At 45.1% G+C, this 19,796-nt stretch overlaps 1 protein-coding gene across 1 annotated transcript in view; it reads left to right on the forward strand.

Annotated features, from left to right (window-relative positions):
* ADAMTS18 (ADAM metallopeptidase with thrombospondin type 1 motif 18) overlaps window positions 1-19,796 on the forward strand; it is a 206,695-nt gene that overhangs the window by 176,394 nt on the left and 10,505 nt on the right. The window contains exons 17-20 of the mRNA XM_073659152.1: window positions 12,855-12,993; window positions 13,252-13,378; window positions 13,462-13,666; window positions 16,666-16,857. Of these exons, the coding sequence (XP_073515253.1) occupies window positions 12,855-12,993; window positions 13,252-13,378; window positions 13,462-13,666; window positions 16,666-16,857 (663 nt within the window). The remainder of the gene's footprint in view (window positions 1-12,854; window positions 12,994-13,251; window positions 13,379-13,461; window positions 13,667-16,665; window positions 16,858-19,796) is intronic.

The following is a 19,796-nucleotide window of genomic DNA, read 5'->3' on the forward strand; positions in this document are numbered from 1 at the left end:
GCTTATGAAGGCCTTTTATTATTCATCTGGAACGTCTTTCACATTTTTGCGTTCCCAATTGTGTTAATTAAAAAGTTGCATTCTATTTTCTTGATCATAAAAGAAGCGAGAGCTTCATTTTTTTTGGCCGGCGTCGAAGCCTCTAGGCTGTTCCAATAGCCACCAATGGGATTCATATTACTTCTGAAGGAATGAAACTAAACAAGGTATCAGTCCAAGGGTTTGACACCAAATTTATGGCAACAACAGACCTAGAAAAAATATAAAAGATAATTCATATTTAGAGTCCAATGATTCATAGCTGTATGGAAAGAGATGTTAATATATAGGCCATCACGTTATCATGGGAGACCCAGAGTGTATATATTTCCCAAAAAATATTTCCATAATAATTTGTAGTGTTTATACATTTTTCAGTTGTTTTTTTTTTTTTCCTTGAAGTTTTATTTTCTCGTAGAATGATTTAAGGGCTCAGTCGAGGATTAATAGTGGAATGATTTATAAGTCTGTCGAGATCTATTTTACTATGTGAATCAAGAGTAAATAAATGTCTCTCCACCAAAAATCATTGTCCACAAAAAAAAGAAGTAGTCCTTGGATTCTGGATGACATACTAAAAATGAATAAAATCAGAGGTCAAATTGCAAAAAAATAAACATAATTTATAGTAGGTACCTTACCGCTTCTCCCGAATGCCCAAAATGACAAATCATACAGCAAGACAAGAAGTTTCCCATTGACAGCATTTATTACATATCCACTGGATATATGATAAATGTATGATCACTTGGGGGCTGGATGATGAGACTTCCATGGATCTAAAGAATGGGGGGACCAAAAATTCCTTATGTGAGTGAAGAGGTAGTGAACCTTTACAACCATGACTCATGAATAAAGCAGTGCTTTCTACCACTCTACTCCAACAGGGATTTTGGGACCCCAATTCTCATGATCGATGAGGGTCTAAACAGTCAGATTATACATTTATCAACTATCCTGTACAGAGATTATAAATGTTGTTTATGGGACAACCCCTAGAAGGCTCCTAGATAGAGTTCCAATTGATTTGTAGAACCTGGTCCTTTGGCCAGTGGAGTAACTTGAAGCTCATGGGTCCCAGTCTAAAATCTGCAACATAGGCCCCAACTATCACAGGTCATTAATAGTAATAGTTTTTTTTTTATGGGCCAAAGGGGCTTTTTGGAACCCCATAAGCTCCCGGGCCTAAGTGCAGTTGCAATCCCTGCATCTACTCTAGTTATACACCTGCATTTGGACACCTCAATAATGCTGGACTGGAGCCCTGAGTATCACCTCACATCTGTGCTCTGCTTTTGATTAGCCAATCTGGTGTTTGTGAAGTCGCGCCAGGCCGGCTAATAGTGTTGAGCGAACATGCTCGACACTGCTCGGTACTCGCCCGAGCATCACGCTACTCGGGATGTTCGGCGAGCACCGAGCATTTCCGGGTTACTCGGGCGGGAGCTCGGGTCTCCGCCCTGCATGTTTGGCGCTCTTTACAGAGCCAATGAACATGCAGGGATTGCCAGCCAGTCACTGTAATGCAGCAGCCATGTTGTTTGTGGGCATTACAGTGATTGGCTGGCCGCACAGCGTCACCTCGAGTATTTAAAACCGGGTGCCGCCATCTTGGACACAGACAGCTGGGATCAGACAGTGTAGGGACAGCGCTGCTGATTTAGAGAAAGATATATACTGCGAAATAGTTAGTGTAGGGTCTGTAAAGGCTGCCAGATCAAACAAACAGTCCTTCTCAGGACTAATATCCATCCCAGATATCAGGCAGGCAGGCAGGCTGTATAGGAGACGCAATGGTTATACCAGCAAACGCTGCATTACAGCCCTGTGTGCTCCTGTTGCTGAAATTGCTGGACTTAGCTCCAGGTCTCGGGGGCCAGGAAAAATCCTTTTTTTTTCATCTAAATCCTTTTTTTTTTTTCCTCCTTCACACTGTACAAATACCCGTCTTATTAAGCTTTTGGTGTCCAACACCCCCCAAAAAAAAAAGTGTGTCTGTGACAGTTCAGACACAAATATATCTGTTTAAAATAGTCTAGCGTAGGCCAGAGAAACAGAAGTGTGGTTTTGCAGTTCCACGGTTCAAACCTCTGTATTATCGACCTTTGGGCCATTTGTACCTAAAAAAAAACAGTTTGAGTGTGTCACTCACTGTTGAGCCGCAAATATATCTATTTAAAATTGTCTGGTATACACCAGTAAACAATAACTGTGGTTTTGCCATTCCACGGTAAAAAATCTCTATTATTCAGCTTTTGGTATTTTTTCCGTAAAGAAAAACAGTAATAGTGTCACCCTGATTGTTCAGATTGTTTAAAAGAGTCGGGTGTAGACCAGAGAAATAGAACTGTGGTTTTCCTCTTCCACGGTTCTAATCTACTTTCTATTACCCTTTTTCCATTGATAGTGTGAGTGTAAGCTATTGTACTTCCTTTACAATGGGCAAGGCGCGTGGCAAGGGACGTGGAACTGGACGATCTGGTGATGGTGCGTGCATAGGACTGGGCCGTGGCCAAGGTGAAAATGTGCCACAACCAAAAGCCACATCTTCTCGCTCCCACTTCTTGACCGAATTACTAGGGAAGCACAGAACAACACCAGTATTGTGAACTGATCAGTGTGAACAGGTTATTAATTGGATAGCAGATAATACTTCCAGTTACCTGGGCACCACCACCTCCGGTCTGTCTTCCACACGGTCAAATCTTAGTAGCCGTGAGTCTCGACCGCATACTCCTCCCAAAACATCTGCCGTGCCCTCAACAGCGCAGTTACTGGGAGAGTCCACCTGACAAAGGACACGTGGACAAGTGCTTGTGGCCAGGGACGGTACATCTCCCTGACGGCACACTGGGTAAACATAGTGGAAGCCGGGACCCAGTCGGACATTGGGACGGAACACATCCTCCCCACACCGAGGATTGCGGGCCCTATGTCAGTCAGATTTTCCCCCACAGTGTACAGCTCCTGCGTATCATCCTCCTCCTCATGTTCAGCCTCCATCTCCGATATCACCACATCAGTTACAAGCTGGAAGCACTGCAGTACTGCCTCCGCCAAGCGGCAACAGGCTGTGCTGAAACTCATAAGCTTAGGTGAGAAACCTCACACTGCTTGTGAGTTGTGGACAGCTGTGAAAGAGCAGGCAGTTCTGTGGCTGACACCGCTGAACCTACATCCAGGCATGGTCGTGTGTGACAATGGCCGTAACCTGGTGGCGGCTCTGAGGCGAGGCGAGATCACACACGTACCATGCCTGGCTAATGTGCTTAACCTCGTGGTTCAGCGGTTTCTTAAATCGTACCCCGAGTTGCCAGATCTGCTTGTCAAAGTATTTTCGCAAGTCAGCTACAGCTTCCGCCGCCCTTGCTGTGTTGCAGCAGCGTTTGCAGCTTCCGTCACACCGACTGGTGTGTGATGTCCCCACACGTTGGAACTCTACCCTCCACATGTTGCAAAGGATTTGTGAGCAGAAGAGAGCAGTTGTAAAGTACCAGCTGCAACAAGGCCGTCGATATTCAGGTCAAACTCCACAGATAAGACCTCAGGAGTGGACCTGGATGTCTGACATATGTACCATCTTGACAAACTTTGAGGAGTCCACCACGATGGTGAGTGGCGATGACGCCATCATTAGCGTCATCATTCTACTTGTCTGTCTTTTGCAACGCTCTCTGCAGAGAATTAAAGAGGAGGCATTGCAGCCAGAGTATGATGAGATGGATCAAGAAGCCGTAGCGGTCGATTACACACAGCCCAGCCTCATCTCATCCCAAATTGCATTGGGGGACAATGAGGGAGAGGAGGAGGAAGAACAGGAGCTTGTATCATGCGCTGTAGACGGTAGTACCTGTACAACTGTCATACCGTCGGTTCAGCGTGGGTGGCCTGAGGACGGGGGGGGGGAGGAGGAGGAGGAGGAGGAGAGCATGGTCAGTCGTTATCTTGGTGAGGACACAGAAGTCTTGCCCGTTACCAGTCTGGCACGCATGGCTGACTTTATGTTGCGCTGCCTTAACCATGACCCTCGCGTTGTCAAAATGTTGGGTGACAGTCATTACTGGTTGGTGACACTTCTAGACCCCCGCTACAAGGAGAACTTTCACTCTCTTATTCCTGAGGTGGAGAGGTCTACAAAAATGGGGCAGTACCAGAAGGCCCTTGCTGCAGAACTGTTAAAAAAATTCCCATCTGAACACTCTAGCGGCAGAGGTCACAGTTCGTTGCCCAACCTAGCCGTACATGCGAGAGAGACTCAACTCCAATCCAGCAGAGGCAGGGGAACACTGTCAACGTTCTGGGACAGTTTTCTCAGACCCTCCCTTCGGACAGACACTGAGGCGCGGGGTACTCTCACAAGGAGTGGAAAGTTTGAAAAGATGGTGAGGGAGTACCTTGCCGTCCGTACCAGCGTCCTCCGTGATTCTTCTGTGCCTTTTAATTATTGGGTATCCAAGCTGGACACTTGGAATGAACTCGCTCTGTATGCCTTGGAGGTCCTGGCCTGCCCTGCCGCTAGCGTGTTATCGGAGCGTGTTTTTAGTGCTGCTGGGGGAATTATAACTGATAAGCGCACTCGCCTGTCAACTGACAATGCTGACAAGCTGACCCTTATCAAAATGAACAAGGGCTGGATTGGGCCGGACTTCTCATCACCACCAAATGACATCAGAGTAACATAAAGTCAAATCCACTGTGTTATTTCGGGAGGTGTATTCACATGCACCGCTTCACACCCACACATGGGTATACGCTTCCTCATTTCGGCTGTTTTATGTTCTTCTCCTTATCCTCAGCCTCCTCCACCACTATACCACCAGGGTGACCATGGTCCGTGTTGCCATTATTGAAAGTTCCTCCGTCCTTATTTTTGTCAGCTTTTGCTTGGAAGGCATAAGCAAAGACTGTGGGAGACCCACTCCCCAATAATGGGAATAATATTTTTAAGATACTGTTCTGTATGACTCTTGTAAGGGACATTAAAACCATCTTGTTAAGCTACTGGGACCTCCACGTCTCTTCCGAGGGGCATTAAAACTGTCTTGTTAAGCTACTGGGACCTCCACCACTTTTCCAAGGGGCATTAAAACCGTCTTGTTAAGCTACTGTGACCTCCACCACTTTTCCAAGGGGTATTAAAACCGTCTTGTTAAGCTACTGTGACCTCTACGTCTCTTCCGAGGGGCATTAAAACCGTCTTGTTAAGCTACTGGGACCTCCACGTCTCTTCCGAGGGGCATTAAAACCGTCTTGTTAAGCTACTGTGACCTCCACTTCTCTTCCGAGGGGCATTAAAACCATCTTGTTAAGCTACTGCGACCTCCACGTCTCTTCCGAGGGGCATTAAAACCATCTTGTTAAGCTACTGCGACCTCCACGTCTCTTCCGAGGGGCATTAAAACCGTCTTGTTAAGCTACTGGGACCTCCACCACTTTTCCAAGGGGCATTAAAACCATCTTGTTAAGCTACTGTGACCTCCACCACTTTTCCAAGGGGTATTAAAACCGTCTTGTTAAGCTACTGTGACCTCTACGTCTCTTCCGAGGGGCATTAAAACCGTCTTGTTAAGCTACTGGGACCTCCACGTCTCTTCCGAGGGGCATTAAAACCGTCTTGTTAAGCTACTGTGACCTCCACTTCTCTTCCGAGGGGCATTAAAACCATCTTGTTAAGCTACTGCGACCTCCACGTCTCTTCCGAGGGGCATTAAAACCATCTTGTTAAGCTACTGCGACCTCCACGTCTCTTCCGAGGGGCATTAAAACCGTCTTGTTAAGCTACTGGGACCTCCACCACTTTTCCAAGGGGCATTAAAACCATCTTGTTAAGCTACTGTGACCTCCCCGTCACTTCCGAGGGGCATTTAAACCGTCTTGTTAAGCTACTGCCACCTCCACGTCTCTTCCGAGGGGCATTAAAACCATCTTGTTAAGCTACTGCGACCTCCACGTCTCTTCCGAGGAGCATTAAAACCATCTTGTTAAGCTACTGTGACCTCCACCACTTTTCCAAGGGGCATTAAAACCATCTTGTTAAGTTACTGTGACCTCCACCACTTTTCCAAGGGGCATTAAAACCGTCTTGTTAAGCTACTGTGACCTCCACCACTTTTCCAAGGGGCATTAAAACCGTCTTGTTAAGTTACTGTGACCTCCACGTCTCTTCCGAGGGGCATTAAAACCGTCTTGTTAAGCTACTGTGACCTCCACGTCTCTTCCGAGAGACATTAAAACCGTCTTGTTAAGCTACTGGGACCTCCACGTCTCTTCCGAGAGGCATTAAAACCGTCTTGTTAAGCTACTGCGACCTCCACGTCTCTTCCGAGGGGCATTAAAACCGTCTTGTTAGGCTACTGTGACCTCCACCACTTTCCAAGGGGCATTAAAACCGTCCTGTTAAGCTTCTGTGACCTCCACCACTTTTCAAAGGGGCATTAAAACCGTCTTGTTAAGCTACTGTGACCTCCACCACTTTTCCAAGGGGCATTAAAACCGTCTTGTTAAGCTACTGAGACCTCCACATCTCTTCCGAGGGGCATTAAAACCATCTTGTAAAGCTACTGGGACCTCCACGTCTCTTCCGAGGGGCATTAAAACCGTCTTGTTAAGCTACTGTGACCTCCACGTCTCTTCCGAGGGGATTAAAACCGTCTTGTTAAGCTACTGGGACCTCCACGTCTCTTCCGAGGGGCATTAAAACCGTCTTATTAAGCTACTGCGACCTCCACGTCTCTTCCGAGGGGCATTAAAACCGTCTTGTTAAGCTACTGGGACCTCCACGTCTCTTCCGAGGGGCATTAAAACCATCTTGTTAAGCTACTGTGACCTCCACGTCTCTTCCGAGGGGCATTAAAACCATCTTGTTAAGCTACTGCGACCTCCACGTCTCTTCCGAGGGGCATTAAAACCGTCTTGTTAAGCTACTGTGACCTCCACTTCTCTTCCGAGGGGCATTAAAACCGTCTTGTTAAGCTACTGTGACCTCCACCACTTTTCCAAGGGGCATTAAAACCGTCTTGTTAAGCTACTGGGACCTCCATGTCTCTTCCGAGGGGCAATAAAACCGTCTTGTTAAGCTACTGGGACCTCCATGTCTCTTCCGAAGGGCATTAAAACCGTCTTGTTAAGCTACTGTGACCTCCACGTCTCTTCCGAGGGATATTAAAACCTTCTTGTTAAGCTACTGGGACCTCCACCACTTTTCCAAGGGGCATTAAAACCATCTTGTTAAGGTACTGGGACCTCCACGTCTCTTCCGAGGTGCATTAAAGCCGTCTTGTTAAGCTACTTGGACCTCCACGTCTCTTCCAAGGGGCATTAAAACCGTCTTGTTAAGCTACTGTGACCTCCACCACTTTTCCAAGGGGCATTAAAACCGTCTTGTTAAGCTACTGTGACCTCCACCACTATTCCAAGGGGCATTAAAACCGTCTTGTTAAGCTACTGGGACCTCCACGTCTCTTCCGAGGGGCATTAAAACCGTCTTGTTAAGCTACTGGGACCTCCACGTCTCTTCCCAGGGGCATTAAAACCGTCTTGTTAAGCTACTGCGACCTCCACGTCTCTTCCGAGGGGCATTATAACCGTCTTGTTAAGCTACTGGGACCTCCACGTCTCTTCCGAGGGGCATTAAAACCGTCTTGTTAAGCTACTGTGACCTCCACCACTATTCCAAGGGGCATTAAAACCGTCTTGTTAAGCTACTGGGACCTCCACGTCTCTTCCGAGGGGCATTAAAACCGTCTTGTTAAGCTACTGTGACCTCCACCAATTTTCCAAGGGGCATTAAAACTGTCTTGTTAAGCTACTGGGACCAAATCGTCTTGTTAAACCACTCTGAACTCCACAGCTCTTCCAAGGAGCATTGAAATGTTGTTTTTAATTGACTCTAACCTCCACGACTCTTCAAACGGGCATTGCATTTCCTCCTAATTTTTGGCAGCTTTTGCTTAGAAAGCATAGGCAAAGACTATGGTAGACCCACTCCCCAATAATGGGAATAATGTTTGTAATATGCTGTACTGCATGGCTCTTGTAAGGGGCATTGCAAGTTCCTCCGTCCTAATTTTTGGCAGCTTTTGCTTGGATGGCATAAGCAAAGACTATGGGAGACCCACTCCCCAATAATGGGAATAATGTTTTTAAGATGCTGTACTGTATGGCTCTTGTAAGGGGCATTGCAAGTTCCTCCGTCCTAATTTTTGGCAGCTTTTGTTTGGAAGGCATAGCAAAGACTATGGGAGACCCACTCCACAATAATGGGAATAATGTTTTTAATATGCTGTACTGCATGGCTCTTGTAAGGGGCATTGCAAATTCCTCCGTCCTAATTTTTGGCAGCTTTTGCTTGGATGGCATAAGCAAAGACTATGGGAGACCCACTCCCCAATAATGGGAATAATGTTTTTAAGATGCTGTACTGTATGGCTCTTGTAAGGGGCATTGCAAGTTCCTCCGTCCTAATTTTTGGCAGCTTTTGCTTGGAAGGCATAGCAAAGACTATGGGAGACCCACTCCACAATAATGGGAATAATGTTTTTAATATGCTGTACTGCATGGCTCTTGTAAGGGGCATTGCAAATTCCTCCGTCCTAATTTTTGGCAGCTTTTGCTTGGATGGCATAAGCAAAGACTATGGGAGACCCACTCCCCAATAATGGGAATAATGTTTTTAAGATGCTGTACTGTATGGCTCTTGTAAGGGGCATTAAAACCGTCTTGTCAAGCTACTGCGACCTCCACCACTTTTCCAAGGGGCATTAAAACCGTCTTGTTAAGCTACTGTGACCTCCACCACTTTTCCAAGGGGCATTAAAACCGTCTTGTTAAGCTACTGCGACCTCCACGTCTCTTCCAAGGGCCATTAAAACCATCTTGTTAAGCTACTGCGACCTCCACGACTCTTCCAACGGGCATTGCATTTCCTCCTAATTTTAGTCAGCTATTGCTTTTCAATGCATAGGCGAACACTAAGGGAGACCCACTCCCCAATAATGGGTAGAAGGTTTTTAGTACGCTGTAATCCACATCTGTTTCAAGGGGCATTGCAGTTCCTCATAATTTTTGGAAAGCCTTCCATTTACCGCTTAGGCCAACAGTGCACAGGAGGCCCAGTTGCTATAAATGGAAAAAATGGTTTAGTTAAGGCCCTCTGACCTCCATGTCACTTCCATTGGAGTGCCTCTAAATTTTTGGCAGGCATTGCACTCACTGTATGCCCTATAACTGTGTAGCCGAACCGCTCCTTTTGGTACAGAAACATATCCTACAAGACATGTGTGGTTGACTGGCCTTATATTGATGTGAATGGTCCCTGTTCCTCCTGCTCTTTCTCCTTTGCCACCACCTCATCCATCATTTATCACCTGAAGCTTTGTTTTAACGGGAGTCATAGAACTGGGATAGTAGCAGGAAAACATCCAGCAATCCTCGGAGGAGGTAGGATATGCGCCAAAACGCTGACCACCTCAGGCCTAGCCGCTACTACATACATGCGCTTGCATTCCAAGAAAACAAAGCAGATGCTAACTTCTATCATCATTATCATGCTCACCTTGGCACTCTCAACTCTCCTGATGGAGAAGCCAGAGCCCACCGGAGGAGTCTGGTTCTCTGCTGGGCTCGTCCAATGCTGTCCTAAAGTAGGCCAGGCTAAGAAAAGTGTGTGGGAAGGTGACAGGAGAAATAGGGGCGGCTGGGGACCGTTTATGGACACCCGGTCACCGGGCGGCTAGGGAATGAATATGGATACCAGGCCGCTGAAGCAGCCATGAGGTAGTGGTCAGCTTCGGCCTCCTCCAAACTAAAAGGCCCCATTTCAAGTGCAAGCTAACAGTACGGCATTGCAGCCTGGTGGTGGGTGGGTGGCAAGCTGCACACTTACGCTTGCATTAAAAGAAAACAAAGCAGATGCTAACTTCTATCATCATCATCATGCTCCTCACCTTGGCACTCTCAACTCTCCTGATGGAGAATCCAGGGCCCACCGGAGGAGCTGGTTCTCTGGTGGGCTCGTCCAATGCTGCCCTAAAGCAGGCCAGGCTAAGAAAAGTGTGTGGGAAGGTGACAGGAGAAATAGGGGCGGCTGGGGACCATTTATGGACACCCGGCCGCCGGGCGGCTGGGGACTGAGTATGGATACCAGGCCGCCGAAGCAGCCATGAGGTAGTGGCCAGCTTCGGCCTCCTCCAAACTAAAAGGCCCCATTTCAAGTGCAAGCTAGCAGTATGGCATTGCAGCCTGGGGGTGGGTGGGTGGCAGGCTGCACACTTACGCTTGCATTAAAAGAAAACAAAGCAGATACTAACTTCTATCATCATCATCATGCTCCTCACCTTGGCACTCTCAACTCCCCTGATGGAGAAGCCAGGGCCCACTGGAGGAGTCTGGATCTCTGGTGGACTTTTCCAATGCTGCCCTAAAGCAGGCCAGGCTAAGAAAAGTGTGTGGGAAGGTGACAGGAGAAATAGGGGCGGTTGGGGACCGTTTATGGACACCCAGCCGCCCCCAGGTGGCTGGGGACCGTGTGTAGACACCCGGCCGTGGGGCGGCTGGGGACCGAGTATGGACACCCGGCCGCCCCCTGGCGGCTAGGGATCGAGCCTGGACACCCGGCCGCCGGGCGGCTGGGGACTGAGTATGGATACCTTGCTGCCGAAGCAGCCATGAGGTAGTGGCCAGCTTCGGCCTCCTCCAAACTGAAAGGCCCCATTTCAAGTGAAAGCTAGCAGTATGGTATTGCAGCCTACGGGTGGGTGGGTGGTTGGCTGCATATTTGCGCTTGCATTGCATGGAATGGGGGAGGTACAATTGAAGACTGCCCTGGGACAAGGACTTGCATGGGGATAGTTGCAAGTCTGCATCTTCTGATGCGGCAAGGATCACTTCTGATGGGCTCACTTTTAGGCAGTGACCTTGGTGTCAGAGATGCTTCCAGGGGTCTTCCCTATGCTGTTCCCATGTCTTTTCAGCACTGTATGCATATGTCACACAGCACATGGCCAGATAAGATTGTAAAATGTTAAAATGACATTTCCCAGAGAATTCATTTGTCATGGTTGAAAGCAACACAAAAGTGCAAAAACGCATAAAAAATGCTACTTGTGAACATAGCCCAAGGTGTGGAGGAGTATTTTTTTGGGGGGTTATTTATTTTACCTTATACACAAGTCTTTACCCTGGAAAGAACTTCCTTAACATATTTCACAGGAAAGCAGTTTCAGTTTCGTTTTTTAATGTTTTATTGTGAGCCCTTAAAAGTGGCTTAATACCTCTGACCACGTTGTTGACAACAGTGATCTGAGGGTCAGAAATGCTTCCTGGGGCAATCCCCATGCTGTCCCCATGTCATTTGAACACTGTCACTATCGTTTTGGGCACTTGTTAGGCTTTTAAAAGACTGCCGGGGGTGCCGCTGCAAAAATGCTCGTGTCTCCCATAGACTAACATTGGGCTCGTTGCTCGGGTCGAGCACCCGAGTATCACGGCGAGCTCGGCCCGAGCTTCGAGCACCCGAGCATTTTAGTGCTCGCTCAACACTACCGGCTAATCGAAAAAAGATGCCGTCAGGTAAGAGGTGGTTCTCAAAGCTACTGTCCAGCTGCCACAGATTACCGATGTGGTCGCTGGACGGGGTCTTGGTTTCCATCAATCCTGCTCCTAGACGGTAGGATAGTTTGATGATTCTAGATGACAATTGGGGCAAGTGCCCTTGGGAGCTACACCATCCTAATCGATAAAATTTATTTTGGCAATAAATTATGGTATTTCATTTCCTTTAAAGTAGTTTTTATGGTTTTATTGTTATAGTTTTGGTTGTCCCTTCACTTCGAAAAAAAAAAAAATTATAAGAAGCCACAACAAACTTGATCTTTCCTTGTGTATGATAATGGTTGCCATATTTCATTTCACCAAGTCAACTTTTGAACTTCTGCCCCAATGCAAAATCTGCAACAGGATCCTTCCATTGGCCAGGCGTCAACTACAAAACTAGAGTTTTATATGGAACCTGTTAGGATTTTCAGCCTGCCCACATCATGTTTACTATGAGATCCAAACCGGCTTCCTCATTACAAACAACTATATGAAAACGTAGTTTGAAAAACAAGATGGGGCTCGGGAAGAAGAGTCCACTGGGTGTCTCCTTCTGTAATTTTTTCGCCTATTCAAACTTGATTGACAGGTCTTTCCTTATTTATGTACAGGAAGAAACCAGTCAATCAAGCCTTGCTGGGTGGGGAGAAGTCAGAGGGAGACTCCCAACAGACTTCTCTCCCTGGGCTTTTTTTTCTCTTTTTGATGGTACTCGGAGTGGGACTCGGAGTCAATGTAGAATATTCATGACCCTTTCAGAAGTGGCAGAGTATAGGCAAAAATTTTGTTTTTTATTACCAACTGCCCATTTGTGCAAAAATAGTACCAATTTATATTTGTTCAATGAAATGGAGGAAGGGCGTTAGAGTGACCACACTGCTGCAGGAGAGAAAAATCCAAACTCCTGGGTAGTTGAGAAGTAGTTTTATTATGTGTTTTAGGCTCAGAATGAGCCCTTTTTTATATATAAAATACACCTAAAGCAAATTTTTAAACATAAAATGTATAAATAATAAAGTTATATTTATTAGGGCAGACGCAGATGTCCAAGGTCCAAGGACAAAATCAGACATGTGGACAGCCCCAGAATAACATTGGTCCGAGTGCGATCCGATGTTGTGACAGATTGTGATAGGACCGAAATAACGGTTATCTGCGCGAGCCTTTACGTTAAGGACTAATCAGGAGTCCAGTTTTTCAAATTTCTTTTCTTTTTGCTCCAGGTTCTTTATCAAGGAAAGAATGGTGGATTTGCGTGGGAATATACATTACCTCTTTCTGCAAATGAAGAAGCACCTGAGAAGAAAGCAACTTTCTCCTGGGTCCCAATGTATACAGAATGCTCAGTCACATGTGGTGGGGGTACGGCAACTTTTTTATTAAGTGCATATTATTGAATGTTTTTGACTACCTAAAGTAGGGGGCATAGCTATAGGGGGGAGCAGACTTAGCAATCGCTCCTGGACTCAGATACCTTAGGGGGTTTAACAGCAACTCAACCACATTAAAAGGCACCACGTTTTGGAGCAGAAACTGAGCACAAACCTCAAAGTTTGGAGAAGCTTTGTACACATAGCCTATGAATATTTAGTATTAATTATTTTTTTCCACATTTTTAAGGTCAAGTGAATGTGAAATTTGTCTGTTTACAAGAACTTCGAACTCAAGTTAATTCTAGTATGTGCGACTTGATGAGTCAACCTGTCCTGGAGCCAAAATTGTGCAATACCCAACCATGTCCAGCTTTGTAAGTAACCTTCAATGATGGAATCTTGAAAAAGTGAATCTATCTATCATCCTAAACTTTGTTATTTTTATTGTTTTCTATAGTTGGTCAGCTGGTCAGTGGAGTCCATGCAGTGCTTCTTGTGGTGGCGGCCAGCAAACCAGGACTATTAAGTGCCTCCAAAAAAAGACTATGCAGGGTGAGGAACTGGTTGGACACTCCAACTGCCCAGTCAGTACTCCTATCCAAGCCCAACAATGCAACACACAGGACTGTCCAGCAGAATGGAGCTCCGGTCCATGGGCTCAGGTAGGATGAGAAATTGACGAAAATAGCAGAAGCCCATAGATAGTCCCAATCTTCTCAGTATTAGTTTTCACTCTTTGATTTCAAGGAACTTTTCAAAAATGGCATCGACCAAAGATATGTTAATTGAATCGTATTCTTCATAGTGTTTTATTTATTTTAATGGAGCTGAACTGCAATGTGTAATAGAGGCCATGAACAGGTGTGGCGCTATTTCTGGAAGAATGCAGCCATGTTCTTCTAATCCTGGACATACCATTTTAGTGATATCCAATAAGTTCTTTTACTTCTGAAATATTGCTTTTGGGTCTAACTAGTAAAGAGAGTTACAATCAGAAACCCATTCCCCTGTGATTTAGGCAAGGGTTGTATCACAAGATGCAATGTGCCAATAACTTGTCATGTAAAGAGAAATAATTAGTTAAATTGTAGTAGCTGGTGAAAGATGGACAGAAAAAAATAAAAAATATCTCTAAATTACCTCTTTTAATCTCTTCCTCTTATTTGATCTTGTTTTGACCCATATTGCAATTAAAACTAAAAAAATATATAAAATAAATCTTCTTGGTAAATTTCGGGAGCTTAGTCATTTTTCAAATCCTCTTACTGTCCTGTGTGTGACTGTAAGACAACTTGCTGCAGCAGGAGCCTCTCCCCTCCGCTCTGTCGACAGTAGAATAAAATATATCTAAGCTTTGTCCATTAGCTAAGAGGATGTGTCTTCAGTCAGCCACCAAACAAATATGGAACTTATTAACAGTAGATTAAAGGTTACTCCCATTTCTTATGCCATAGCAATAGGATATACCATTACTGTTTGACACGGATGGTTTCAGGGTCGGACTGGGACTTTAATTCAGCCCTGGCATTTGCGAGCTCACAGGCCCACTTGCTATGAAGTGAATGTGATATATTTTGGTCAATTTTTTGGGGATCGCTTGAGTTATATATCACATTTACAGAATGCAAACTGCTGTGAAATTTAAAGAGAACCTGTCAGGTCACATAACTCATATAGGGTTATTTTGCAGGTTAATAGTATTATGAAGGTGCCCAGCCGCTGTACTGAAAGTGTGGCACCTGAGACAAAATAAATTGGATTCCTCCCAGAACCACCGATTTCACTCATGCTGGTGTACCTGAAGGAGAGGCCCACAGCTGGCACCAGCCCATCTGGCATTTGCCAGAATTTCCAGATGGCCAGTCCGGCCCCCCTGGATGGTTTCCACCTCTGGGATCCGCATCTATGTTGAGAACAGGGTAGTTTTTGGAAAGGTGGCCATGCCATGAGTGGATTTCTCCACTGATTTGTAAAGGAGTTACAAAAATAAGTATTTAGAACTCATATACAAGAGCTGTCAGCTCTGTATTCCGGATTGCATGCAACAAGGTCCTGTTCTCTGGATGAGGATCCCAGTGGTGGGACCCGAATCTATCAGACAATTATGACATATTGTGTTTTTAAAGAGGACCTATCCAAAGGTCAAAAGTTGCACTTATTTTATTCCCTCTGCTCCCGTGAGTATTCAATTTGTTTGTTTTTTTTACATCTGCCATACGGTTCCAGAGATGTGGGCCTTTTTATTTAGTGCTACTTTCTATGGTCTAAGGGGGTGTGGCTCACAGGGTAGTAATGCAAAACAGCCTAAAGACACGCCCCTGAGGATCCTGAGAGCGATATAAATTTGCACTGAATAAAAAGACCCATATATCTGGAAACATATGGCAGATTTAAAAAAATAAATGAAAAATAGAGTGAACATGAGAACTAGTGATGAGCGAGCATGTTCTGTTAACCCTTTCGCCGAGTATGCTCGGGCGAGCACTGAGTATTTACAGCTGCTCGGTGATATGTTTGAATCACTCCCGTGTGCATGATTTGCAACTGTTTGACAGCTTTATTACATGTGAGGAATGTGTAAGAAGCAGACATTCCTCACATGTATTAAAGCTGTCAAACCGTCGCAAATCATGCACACGGGAGCGATTCAAACATAACACTGAGCAGCTGTAACTACTCAGTGCTCGCCCGAGCATACTCGGCGAAAGGGTTAACAAAACATACTCGCTCATCGCTAATGAGAACAGCAGGGGATAAGATAAGATCAAAAACATTCCTCTTTTGACCTGGTGGCTGGTCCTCTTTAAGATGGGACAACCCCTTTAACATGATTGGTCTCTGCAAATACTTTTTGTTAAAGGGGTTATTCAATAACCAACACGTCACCTATCTATAGAATGTATGACTTTTAGGGGTCTGATCATTGAGATCCCCACTGATTATGACAACAAGGGTCCCAAAGTCCTCTGTGTAAATAGAGCAGTAGTGAGCATGTGCGACCACATCTCCATTCACTGTCTATAGGAGCGGTGGTCGCACATGCTCACTACTGCTCCATTTACACATGGGGACTTTGTGAGCCGCGTTCTCTGGATCGGTGGGGGGCTCACCCCTAACGATCATGATCTATCTTGTGGATGGTTGATAAATATTATTTAATGGATAAAGATTATGCAGAGAATGATGCAGACTAACAAGCAAAGAATGCAATTGTATTTCATCGCTTTCTAAGTTTAGTGTTCCTTTAATGGTTGCCATATACTTGATTCATAACACAGAGGATACATCCCGGCCCAATAAAAGCACCAAACGAAAAAAAAAAAATGTAGATAGTAAATTTTGCGGAATTAGTATTGTTCTCTGGAGTCGCACAAACTTCTGTCTCTAAAGTCTTGTAATAAGCCAGGTCTTATAGTTGTCACTCGTTAAGGCGCATCAGCCAAGCTGTCTTGTTTGATGAATGACACCCTCAGATTTATTTGGGGAGTTTTTAGGTTTAGAAAAATTTAGACTTAGCTTCATACTAATCCCGAAGACCTAAGGTGTTCACCTCTGATATATATCCGTGTAAGTAAGCCCTGCTAATGTCATGTTCGTGTAATCTTTGTCCATGAGCTATGCATCTTAATGTCTGACAGCTTGCATTCCTCATCTATTCCAGTGCTCCCGATCTTGTGGAAAGGGAATTAAGAAACGAGAAGTTGATTGCAGAAGTGTCAACTTGGAGAAATATAAAATACTTCCAGAGAACCTGTGTTCAGCCAGCTCAAAGCCAGAGTCCACTGAGAGCTGTATAGTAGCGCGCTGCCAGAAGAATGACAAATTGCAGTGGGTGATATCTGCATGGACCGAGGTAACCTGCGTAAAATCTTTTAGACACATTAGAAAATCTTGTTTTACTTTTATTGGTCTTTGTCAGAACACTTGTGGCCATTTCTACCGTGGTCGCGTATAAATTATTAGGAGCAACCAATTAGAGTAGGAGAATGGCAAAATATTCGAGTTTCTAGTGTTCTCTAAAGTGATATAAGTATCATGCAAAAATTGCAAAAAAAAATTGTTTTGTCTTCGCCACAAAGAAGATCAGTCACTAGGTCAAAAGAAGGCAATTTTTGCTCTATTTTATTCTAGCCGTTCCCCTGAGTAATCTCTTTTTTGTCTTTTGTAAATCCGCTATACGGTTCCAGAGATATGGGCTTTTTTATATAGTGCAAACGCGTCTTTACTCAGGGGCGTAACTCACCGATACTCTGTGGGTGTGTCTTTTGCAGTTCTGCATAATTATCTCATTAGCCACGCCTCTTTGATAAAGAGTATAAAAATTAGCACTGAATTAAAAAGACCCATATCTCTGGAACCGTATGGAGGATTTACAAAAAATAAAAACTGGAATACTCAGGGGAATAACGCAAATAAAATAAAGGCAAAAATTGGACTCTTTTGACAGGCCCTCTAAAGTTCAAAAATCATTGAGATTTGGCAATGTAGAAATATTATGGGTTCTGCTTTCATCAAATTAAATCACGTAGTTGTATTAGGGTGGGTTTATTTCTGTCCATACAAAGCATTGATCAACTAATTAACAAATCGATTGGTGCATATTTTCACTTGCCAATCACCATTTTCTTTACCTGTTGGCTAACAAGTTCACTTATACGGTATAAAAAATATAATTATTGGCAGCAGATTTTCAAGAGATGTGCTACTGACAATATGCAAACTGCAAAGAGCTGGGACCTGTGTATGGCTGTAAGACAACTGACTGCAGCAGAAGCCTCTCCCTACTGCCATGTGTGCATACGGATGAAAAAGATTTAAGACCCACCCATTGACTAAGTAGGCATGGCCTCACTCAACTACCAGCCACAGATGGAACTGTTCAGCAGGAGATTAAAGGATTATTCTCGATCATTCGGTCACCATACAGTTTGCACTGGCTTGTGTAAAAAGGTTCTAAATTATAAAATTATTATATAAGTGATCAGTGGTCATTATGGTTAGAAATCTAACCATGGCATGTAAACCCAATAGAAGTTCTTTTACATGAACCGTTTGATCTATGGGGACCAAACACTTGTTAGAACGATCATTCAGTCTATATACATTTTGCATGTTGTTGATAGTACATGACTAATGATGAGTGAACCCGAACTGTAAAGTTCGGGGTTCCTACCGGACACCTAGTGTCTGGTGCTGAACTCCGAACAAGAACTTCTCCTGGAAGATCGGGGAGGAGAGAGAGACAGAGATAAAGAGATTTTCCAGCTCCAAAGTTCGGGTCCCCATTTATTTCTATGGGATTCCGGGTTCAAGTTCGGGTAAGGAGTGGGCATGGATGTCAGACATCTGTGCCATCCTCCAAAACTTTGAGGACTCTACCAAGATGGTGAGCGGCGATGAAGCCATAATTAGCATCACCATCCCGCTTCTCTGTCTTCTGAAGCGCTCGCTGCTCACAATTAAAGAGGAAGCATTGCAGGCGGAGCACGATGAGATGGAGCAAGGAACCATACAGGGTGATTACACACAGCCAAAACTCATCTCATCCCAACGTGGATTGGGTGACAATGAGGAAGAGGAGGAGGAGGAAGAACAGGACCTAGTTTCCTGCGCTATGGACGGTACTACCCGCACAACTGTCATATTGTCTGTTCAGCGTGGATGGCCTGAGGAGAGGGAGGAGGAGGAGGAGGAGGAAGAGGAGGAGAGCATGGTCAGTTGTCTTCTTGGTGAGGACATGGAAGTATTGCCTGTTAGCAGTCTGGCACACATGGTTGAGTTAATGTTACACTGCCTTTCCAGTGACCCTCGCGTTTTCCAAATTTTGGGTGACAGTCATTACTGGGTGGTGACACTTCTAGACCCATGCTACAAGAAGAACTTTCTCTTATTCCCGCGGCGGACAGGCCTAATAAAATGGGGCAGTATGAGAAGGCCCTTGTTACGGAATTATTAAAAAAATTCCCATCTTAAAATGCTGGTGGAAGAGGTCACAGTTTGTTGGACAACCAAGGAGTACAGGAGAGAGAGACACAACTTCAATCCAGCAGAGGCAGGGGAACACTGTCAAAGTTCTGGGACAGTTTTCTCAGACCCTCCCATCGCACAGGCCCTGATGCTCGAGGTACTCTCCCATGGAGGGAAAAGTTTGGGAAGATGCTGAAGGAGTATCTTGCCGACCGTACCAACGTCCTCCGTGATTCCTCTGTGCTTTATAATTATTGGGTATCCAAGCTGGGCACGTGGCATGAACTGGCTCTCTATGCCTTGGAGGTCCTGGCCTGCCCTGCCGCTAGCGTTTTGTCAGAGTGAGTTTTTAGTGTCGCTGGTGGAATTATAACTGATAGGCGCTAAAAATGCTGACAGGCTGACTCTTAGAAAAATAAACAAGGGTTGGATTGGGCCAGACTTCTCAACACCACCAAATGATAGCAGCATAACATAAATTCAAATCCAGTGTCTTTTTTTTGGGAGGTCTATTCCCATGCACCTCTTCACACCCAGACATGAGCATACGCTTCCTGATTTTATCTATTTGCTCTTTTCCTCCTCCTTCTCCACCACCATCATATCTACCATATCAACGTCTCTTGAAAGGGACATTGGAGTGCGTCCAAATTTTTGGCACCCCTTGCATTCACTGCATAGTCAATAACAGTATGGGAAACCCACTTCCTAATAATGGAAACATTTTTATCATGAGGCCCTCCTCTACGTCTCTTCCAAGGGGCATTGGAGTGCGTCCAAATTTTTGGCAGCCGTTGCAGTCACTGCATGGGCATTAATAATATA

The sequence above is a fragment of the Phyllobates terribilis genome, unplaced genomic scaffold (genome assembly GCF_046119375.1).
Source record: "Phyllobates terribilis strain yellow unplaced genomic scaffold, ASM4611937v1 Scaffold_13__5_contigs__length_258822181, whole genome shotgun sequence".
In the NCBI taxonomy this organism is placed as follows: domain Eukaryota; kingdom Metazoa; phylum Chordata; class Amphibia; order Anura; family Dendrobatidae; genus Phyllobates; species Phyllobates terribilis.